This window comes from Oculina patagonica, chromosome 13 (assembly GCF_052425735.1).
Source record: "Oculina patagonica isolate OP01 chromosome 13, crgOcupat, whole genome shotgun sequence".
Taxonomy (NCBI): domain Eukaryota; kingdom Metazoa; phylum Cnidaria; class Anthozoa; order Scleractinia; family Oculinidae; genus Oculina; species Oculina patagonica.
This window is the reverse complement of record NC_135770.1, coordinates 8999144-9008447: the sequence shown is the minus strand read 5'-3', so window position 1 is coordinate 9008447 and position 9304 is coordinate 8999144. Positions and strand designations below refer to the sequence as shown.

Here is a 9304-nt window from a genome sequence, read left to right as displayed (position 1 = left end):
AGCACAGTCAGCTTCTCTAAGAAGTATGACCACGTGATACTTAAACTTTAATTAGAATTAAAACAAACACTGTGTGCAAATCAGATTCAAAATAGTTTGGTTGGTAAAAAAAAAAAAAGGGGTATAAATTTAATTTTTTAAAAAATAATTAAAAAAAAAAATTTTTTACAAAAAGAACGCCGGGCCCGAAAAATTTTTCGAAAAATTTCCCCCAAAAAACTTATTTTACACAAAATATATCCAACGCGTGAAACGATCTACTTGGGATTACAGCTGAAATGCAAGGTATGTTGGATCGCAGTGACCTCACGGTCACGCTAGTGTAATAAAATCGGGGTGAAATTAAATTACATTGACAACATCTGGCAAATATCACGCGAGGTTTCTTTCAGCCATCAAATTGCAAAATGGAGGTGTACAAGTGTGTACTTTGCCTTGTGCCGTTTATTCTTGTCCTTACCATAAATCAAGTAACAGCCGAGAAGTATGCGTGTAGCAGTGAGATCTTTTGTCATGGAAAACTTCTAGACACGGTTCAAATGGCCCGTATTTTTAACGATTCCAAGACGTTTGTTGACATGAGACTCCAGAAGGATGCAGCGGATGTTTTAAAGGCTTTCCAAGCTCTTCCACAACAAAATACTTCCAAGGAACAAGTGATCAACTTCGTGAAGGAAAATTTCTATCCCGTAGGACACGATTTGGAGGAGTGGTCCCCGCCCGATTGGAAAGAAAATCCCGAGTTTATTGACCGTATAAAGGACGCTAATCTGAAGAATTTCGCCTCAAAGCTCAATGGATTATGGAAGAAGCTGGGAAGGAAGATCAGCGATGAAGCACGCCAAAACCCTGCCCGATCTTCCCTGATTTTGGTTAAGAATCCATTTATTGTCCCCGGTGGACGATTTCGCGAATATTATTACTGGGACTCGTATTGGGTCGTAGACGGTTTGCTCGTTTGCGGCATGAAGGACACCGTCAAAGGAATGATTGACAACTTCATTCAGTTGGTGCAGACCTATGGGTTCGTTCCGAACGGCGGTCGGATATACTACACGAACCGAAGTCAACCTCCATTTTTGATCCCAATTGTAGACCTTTATCTCAATTACACTGGCGACCAAGAGTACGTGAAGTCAATTTTAGATGACCTTGAGAAAGAATACACTTTCTGGAAGGATAATCGCGCTGTTGAAGTTGAGGTCTCGTCTGGGAAATACAACCTGTCGATCTACGCAGCTAATATGGACACCCCAAGGCCTGAGTCTTACTATGAAGATTTTCATACAGCTCAAGAAGTACCCGAAGACGCCAGGCCAGCTTTGTACCAAGACATAGCTTCCGCTGCAGAGAGTGGTTGGGATTTTTCTACCCGGTGGTTTAACCGTACGAGTTCAGGGGAGGGGTCCCTAAGTAGCACCCGGACAAGGCAAATTGTACCAACGGATTTGAACAGTGTCCTCTACCTCAACGAAAAACTTCTAGAGAAGTTCTTTCGCATGGCCGGGAACACAGCTAAGGCAGATCAGTACAAGAATTTCTCAGAGGCGCGACTGGCTGCTATCGAGGCAGTTCTGTGGGATAATCAAATGGGGTTGTGGCTCGATTATGATCGACAATCAAAACAGAAAAGGCATTATTTTTACGCTTCAAGTGTGGTACCGCTCTGGGCTGGAGTTCATCAGGGCAACACGACAAGAGAAAGCCTTGTTCTCCGCACGCTAAAGCGACTCAAAGTTCTCGATTACCCAGGGGGATTTCCGACTTCCCTAGCGTCATCCGGTCAGCAGTGGGATTTCCCAAATGCCTGGCCCCCGTTGCAGCACATGCTCATAGAAGGTCTTGCTCAGTCCAGCAGTGAAGAGCTGAAACAAGAAGCCTTGAAATTCGCACAGAATTGGGTCTCTACTAACTACAAGGCCTGGAGTTCTACAGGACACATGTTTGAGAAGTTCAACGTGAGCGTGCATGGCGCCCCAGGGGGAGGGGGTGAGTACAGCATTCAGGTCGGGTTTGGCTGGACCAATGGCGTTGTTCTGGACATGTTGCGGCGATACCCTGACAAGTTAGTGAGTGGAGAGGCTCCCACCACAGTACAAGCACCCAAGCCAGAAGTGAAAGCCGAAGGCTGTTTTACTGAGGTGACCGTCACCATCTTGTTTTGCAGCATTTTCTTGAGTGTGTTTGTGTACGCACTCTAAAGTTTACTTTGTCAAAAGCTTGCAGTAGTTACACCGTGACTGGCGTGACGTATTTCAATGAGCATATGATTTATGTCACGCAATTTTATACTGTGCAAAAGACTATAGCTTATTAATATATGGAGTTTATATAGCCTTATTCTAGAGAAATACTAAAGATAAGGTAGAACTGCTTGCAGTATAGATCCATAGGATGTTTTAGTTTTTAGTTATAACGTGGTGAACTAAAAAATTCTCGGTTCAAGACCCCTCCCCCCCACCCCACTCCTACCAAAGGGTCTGGATGGGAGTGATGTAATGAGTACTCAGTTATAAGTTAAATTTTCGGTGATTTCTCAGCAATCAGTTAGTATTGTAGCTATCAGTAAATTTTAAAACTCGTCATTTTTCAGCTGGGGTATACAGCGGGTCCGTTAATTCTTTATCAACTGTAACGTCATATGCATGGTTTACTTTTGGTGATCTTAGAGCGGTTTTCACTTGAGTGTCGAAGGTAAATTGCGTTTGCTTTGGTTTTGCATTACTACCTCAGGAGGCTAAAAACTCGCATTTCTTAGCCAATCAAACTAAAACAAAACAATCGCCGGGGTGGTTTGGTTGGTCTGTGTCTTGGGCTTCTTTGGTTTTTTTTCACTCAACTTCTTCTTTTTTATAGTTTGATGACGTTTTCTTCAAACTTCAGAAAAAACACACTTTTAAAATTATTAGCGTGCTCTGGGAGGGGAGGGGGAGGTTTGGGGTAAGGGCTGGGCTGTGATTATGTAGCCTCCAAGGCTGACCCTCTTAGGACTCGTCACGCAATCGTCACGCAACTCTTTTCCCCTTAAAGGAAAGATTACGTGACAAACCTAAAGAGCGACTGTGTAGAAGGCTAGAGATAATAGGGCTTGTTGAAGGATTTTATTATTTTAATACGTTAGTCTATTATATTTTGGCAAGATACAACGTATCGCATTTCAATTTTAACAAAATAGAAATTAACGAACATATAATATGAAAATTATACATATGTAGAGGTGATGTCAATTTAGCAAGCTTGAGACATGGATAATTATATGCAGAGGGTACAATAGAAATAATAAAGAAATAAAAAAAAAAAACACGTGGAGCCAGCTTTTTCTTTATTGTCAATCACAAACCCTTTGGTTTTGTCTGAACTTAACTCATATTTATTTTTAACTTTCCTCCTTCCTTGTAACGAAAATCCACTCAAATGAAGACGAACAGGAACTAACATCACAGGAAAATAACATCTTGTCGAGAACAGTTTTTAGTTATTTTCATCCTTTGTCAAACCATTTTTTTTTTCTAAAATAAAAAGACAAGGCTCGTATCTTACTTTGGTTGACATGTAATTTAAATTTCCTCTGTTGCGTGATTGCGCGGGAAACGTGACAAATTCACTTTCTTTGCACTCGATGCTATGATCATGTGACGGAACAGTTTTAGTTATGTAACGGAACATTTTTAGCTATTTCCATCGTATATCAATCCATATTTTATAAAAATAAGTCAAGGATTCGTATCATACTTTCGTTAATTTGTAACTTCTGTTGCGTGATCACGCGGGAAGCGTGACAAATTCACTTGCATTGCACTCCACGCTATGATCAAGTCCTCGCGTGACGGAATCTTTTTTATTATAATGGGACTTTGCTTGGATCCAACACAAGCTTTTGTTAAGTTTGGAAAAATTTCTCCACTGCGTCTGCTGCGGGATAAAACACTGAATCTCTAAAGTGCACGCCATCCAAGGTCCCTCCAGGGTAGGAGCTAGTAACTGGGTACACATCCAGCACTATGTAGCCAGCCTTGCACATCGCCCAGTTAGCATAAGCGTTAAAGAGCTGTATACGCTAAAAATAAAACAGCATATTGAGTGTTAAGATAATGAATAATTGTTCAGAATTGATGAAATAGGTAAAATAGACGAACACTAAACAAAAGAATGTCTGATCGAAATTGTGTCCGCAAAAAGTTAGCATATCAGACTGTTTCTGGCTCTCAAATCACGCAGGTACTGAAATTACAGGCTTTTCTTATCTCGGAGGAATATTTGTATTCGAAAGGGGGAGCCAAATCGATAGCTTTGTCATCGCTGCCGGGGATTAACTCAGACTTTTGCAGCATGAACCGATTTGGGGTTTTGTAATGTATAGCCCTCATAGCAGTAGAATGGATGCAAGTTATTGCATGCCACTGGTACTGCTGGGTGAAGAGAGGCACCTGTACGGTAAGAGTCAAGTGTCTTGCGCAAGAGCACAACACAAAGTCCCCGGCCAGGGCTCAAACCGGGACATCTCGATGCGGATCGCGACAGCCATTTCACCACCACCCTCCCCAAATTAAGGGTTGCGAATCATTTGGTTGCCATGTGAATCGGGATTTCACTGTAAGCGCATCCTACTCACCAATCATTGCGCTTACCTGAAAAACAATCTACGATTAATCTAATCTCACCTGCTCCGTGTGAAATCGCCTGAAGCAGCCGCTGTACAACTCTCTCTGATCGTGGATTGCAGTGGTACTCTTCCAGATAACCGTTCCTCGGTAATATCGCTTCAGCACGCTAATAAATCCATTGATCACTTTTTGATAATTGTAAAAACTAGCGCTCTTCAGTAGATGCACGCCCGCGTTCAGGATCAGCGCGCTGTCCTGGTCCATATCAGAGCGCGTGACAACGCTCTGCAGTTCGTAAAGGATCCTGGGAATGTTGATGGGTTTCCGTCCAAACATCAAATTCATTTCGTTTTTAGCGGACTGTGTTAATACATACACCCACAGCATTGTGTGATAACAGGCGCGGAACACTTGCCAACATAGAGGTCGTTTCAGGATAGACTCGTAGAAGTAGCGGTTAAGAGAGTCGCCGTAAACCCATAATACACCGCGGCCTTGTTGATGTCCGGATCTACCGAGGCTAATGGAAGAACCTGGTTAGAGAAAGAAAAGCAAAGTCTCTTAAGTCTTAACACTTGTTTTGCTAAACTTGTATTTTTCTTGGTTTTGGTGGAGCAGTCATTCACCAACTTGTGACGTACCAACCTCGTCCTCGGGGTCATCTCGGCGACGAGTTTTCAAAATGGCGGCCAGCGGCCATCTTGGAACGGAGTAGACCTGGAAATGAGGTTGGTGACTTTGTTAGTTATTTTTCTCGTGTTGTTATTACCTGTTTGATATGGCCGCCATTGCTCTCCTACCCAGGCTCCGTATCCATCTACCAACAGGTTACACTTCTCCCGGCAGGCAGTTTGGCTTACTGCTTTGAAAGCGTTGAGTTCTAAACAACATACAGATAAAAACATTGGTACATTCGGTTATGTTTAAACTTTTATACGTGGTTAACAATAGCCAAAGCTCACATGTGAAATGTTATTTATAAAAGTCCGGATGGTGCAAAAAAAGTATGCACAGACACTTCTCTCTAGACAGATTCTGTTCCCAGAAGCGAAGTGAACTTTGAGACCAACATATTTCCAAACATTAGAAGCCAATTGCAAGCAGTTGTTTTGCTATGAAAATTTCGGCTAAGCCGAGGGTCAAACGTAAATAAATAACTAAAGTAGATGCATAGATACTAGGCCTTTCTCGATTATGCTAGTAAAACTGGCATGCTACTAGAAATTCTCGCATAAAGCCAAAAAAATGCTAAAATAATGCCTGATTTTCTTAAAAAATGCCACTTGATTTCCAAAAATGCTTTATTTTATTTCAAAAAAACGTACAAACTTTCACATTATATGCTCATATCAACAACAGGTGATACTTAATAATTGTTTGTTTATAAAAAAAATAAAAAATAAAAAAACACACACAAAGTAACACAACACAATACAAATAACAAACGCATAAAACAGTCGAAACAGACAGAAAACAATAAATATGTAATCAAAATTGTGAAACTTTAGGATTATTTATCCTTCTGAGTTCTGAGTGCTGAAAATCTGGATCACAGTCTTGAAAAGTGACAGAAAATGCTAGCAATTCTTTTTTGAAGAAAACACGAAAAAAATGCTCGTTTTCCCCAAAAATGCCGAAAAAAATGCTAGCATAATCGAGAAAGGCCTAATAGATACTGGACTTTTTCGACAGTTATTTGGTTACATAGTGATACTTTATGTTGAAGCATCAAGATGTAATCTCACCCTTAGCTATCATCACTGATGACGTAGGAACAGTAAACGTGATTCTTCCTCCTCCCAGAGGCTCCTGCAAGAAATCGTGATTCCTGTTACCCAGGCTCCCCTGAGGCTGAAATGAACCGTGACGACAGCCTGGGGAGAGAGATAGCCATATTGAGTTCATAAAACAAATAAAGTTTTACATACAGAAAAAATATAACGCACGATTTTCGCTTGTATTACCTCTGATGAACCAGTCTAAAGGTGGATCTTTGAATCCCTCGCACAACGAATAATCCAGGACGATTTCTGCCGTATAGAGCCCAGACTCCTCTATTAGAAACACAGCCTCGTACAATCCATTGTTTTTGTCGTATACTGTAGCGGCCACATTAGACGGGCCATGAATGTCTACCCGCCAGGAGTCTCCTCCAAAAGTCTTATTAAGGTTATCCACCGAAACAGACTGAATATAAATCTTGCTAAAGAATCCCGCAGGTTTAATGTCGATGTGTTTGACATAGCTTTTGCTAGCCCGCGTTTGAAACTTCCCGTCCAGCGGTGCTGCGCCCCACGGCACGTCCTTTAAGCAATGACCAATCACGTCTTTCCAGTCGTATCTGTGCAAGCGCGTTTGGCACCAGGCCAGCTTGAAATCCACGACATTTTTTCTGTAGTTCAACCTTTCATTTTCGAAGGATTTTTTAGCTTCCGAACACAAAATAAAATAGATAAGAGTAATTATTGACAGGGAAGTCATTGCAAAATGCCAGTAGAACAGACATTTCAAAGTTCCTTAAAACTGGTTTATGTTAATTAAGGCCGCGGAGACATTAAAGGTGCTGATTGCAGAAGATTTAAGATCCCCTTTCTTGTTCTGACACAGATTCCAGTTCCTGGGGAAACTCTGTAGATGAAATTGAAAAGATAATAAATTTAATCACATACTTTTCCAAGTACATCAACATGGTCACACTGTTTTAGGATTCACCGAGTTCAACCCAGGTTACACATTTTCCCCTAAAAGAAACCCTTCATGCCCGACCTTTGGTTATTGTCAACCATTTGACAGGTTAACCGGCACAGTAATAATGGTTTCCACACTGTGTTTGTTGTTCGATCTTGATACAGTAAGACCATATTTGTCACATTAAACTGTGCAGGACTGGGGCCTCAGGACTGACACTTATTGTGCCTTTCGCTTCTAAATCGAGGTCCTCACTCTGACAACTCTTATGCATGCCTTAAAAATTTATCATTGTTTTCTTGTTTTGTCTACATTCTCGTTATTCTATTCTATTTATATCAATAGCTTGTCCACAAACCTCAAACAGGTGATGGCCATCAACTAAGTGATAGGGTCAAGATGTAAATCCAAATTTTTAAAACGTGTATTAAGAGAAGAATATAGCAATCTGGAAGGAGTATTAAAATTTTCAGCTTGGGGCCGAAAACGGTGAAAGCTTTCTAAGTAAATGGTTTGACATGAGTCTCCATTTTATGTTCTGGTTGACTAATGTTGTATTCTTCAGTACGACAATATTGTTTTTCACATTTGCTACGCCGAAACGATGTTGTATTCAAATATTCATAGCAACATTATGTTTTGAGACCTCAAGAAAGACAATTTTCATGGTTTCTGTTGTTTTTACGTATAAAATAATAGAACGTACTTACAACTGTCGCTTCAAAGATCTTCACAATTATTTCCTTTGAATTCCGTTTTGAGTGGCTCGTTTCTGGAAGGCGTGAACTTGTGATTCTATCTCGTGTTATTCATTTTTCATGCATGGCTCGCTTGAACAATTGCCACACATGTAAAATGGTGTCATGAAACAGGTCAAGCTGCTAGCGCAGGTATTCATTAGTCTCGCTTTGTTTCTCTAGGCGAGTTTTTGTTATAATAAAACACTTATTCAAACCATTTGTAACTCAAGCAGTGTCCTAATGGTCAGTACATGTCTGGACTCGGGATTTAACTGTTCGGGTCGAGCCCTGGGTGGGGTCATCGTGTTTCTGTCTTGGACAAACCAGGTGTAATTATAGTTAAACGCTGGGGGTAACCCTGCGGGGACTAGCATTTCATCCAGGGGAAAGTAGTAGAAATACTACTTATCACGTAAAAAGGAGTTAACTGAGCTCTGCTAATACGGGAGCAACACAGACTCTTATACCTGCCAACTTTTCCTGGGTCAAAGGCGTGAGATTTTTATCCTGAGAGTGCCAGGATTTCCGAAGACGATACCACAATGTCCGAAGTTTTCCGAAGACGTCCAAAATATTCCGAAGACGTTCCGAACATCTCCGGACCGATCCCAGTACGTGGACATGTTTTGCTAAACACGACCTCGTTCCCAATGCTTTTTTTCGTCAAAACTCTGTCATTTCGGGGAAGGTATCGCCATTAACTCATTTTACATGGAGTTTTATTTTCTCACACTGGTTTGAGATTACATTTTTTTTTCCAAAATGTGTCGTTTTTGGTTGCAAAAACTCACATTTTTCGACTAGGCGTGAGAAATTGGTTGGTAAGCGTGAGTTGGCGTGAGATCGAAGTTTTCAACTCGAAGGCTTGAGACTCATGCCCAAGGCGTGAGAGTTGGCAGGTATAGACTCTACAGTCAACGAAGGGTTTTAGAGGTGAACGAATCTATGTAAAAGTTAAGCAAACCTCTTTTTGTGTGTACCAGGTAAAGCTGAAGGCAAAATCTTTGCCAGGCGATAAAATAACGTTGTTCTAAAATAAGAATACAGCACTGCAAAATTATTAGCTAAAGCCACTGAATATCATTTGAGCTGCGCAATAAAAGAAGATTACAGTAATTATTCTTTTTTTTTCTGTTTCACTTTCGCGCGAGAAGAAAGCGAAATTAATGAATCAGCTAGTTTTTATAGCACTACAGAAATTAATGAATCAGCTAAGCACATGAAAAGTAATAGATGTAAGCTATATAAGATGTAATAAACTGTCTAATGTTT

The 9304-nt window shown here is 40.8% G+C and overlaps 2 protein-coding genes across 3 annotated transcripts; one reads left to right on the top strand and one right to left on the bottom strand.

The window, feature by feature from the left end:
• Positions 1-295: 295 nt before the first annotated feature.
• On the top strand, positions 296-2494 carry LOC144634963 (trehalase-like). The gene has a single exon (XM_078494010.1). It carries the CDS (start codon positions 408-410, stop codon positions 2199-2201), a length of 1794 nt encoding a protein of 597 aa, XP_078350136.1. The 5' UTR covers positions 296-407; the 3' UTR covers positions 2202-2494.
• A 793-nt stretch (positions 2495-3287) lies between these two features.
• Positions 3288-8133, bottom strand: LOC144634983 (uncharacterized). Of its 2 annotated transcripts, none has more exons than XM_078494034.1 (6): positions 7999-8133; positions 6569-7232; positions 6350-6478; positions 5374-5484; positions 4662-5137; positions 3288-4057 (listed from the first exon to the last, which is right to left on the bottom strand). In XM_078494034.1, exons 2-6 carry the CDS (start codon positions 7083-7085, stop codon positions 3881-3883), a joined length of 1410 nt encoding a protein of 469 aa, XP_078350160.1. In that variant the 5' UTR covers positions 7086-7232; positions 7999-8133; the 3' UTR covers positions 3288-3880. The 2 variants fall into 2 exon arrangements, with proteins under 2 accessions (XP_078350160.1, XP_078350159.1); XM_078494033.1 differs by having other exon boundaries at positions 8003-8133.
• Between the last annotated feature and the right edge of the window lie 1171 nt (positions 8134-9304).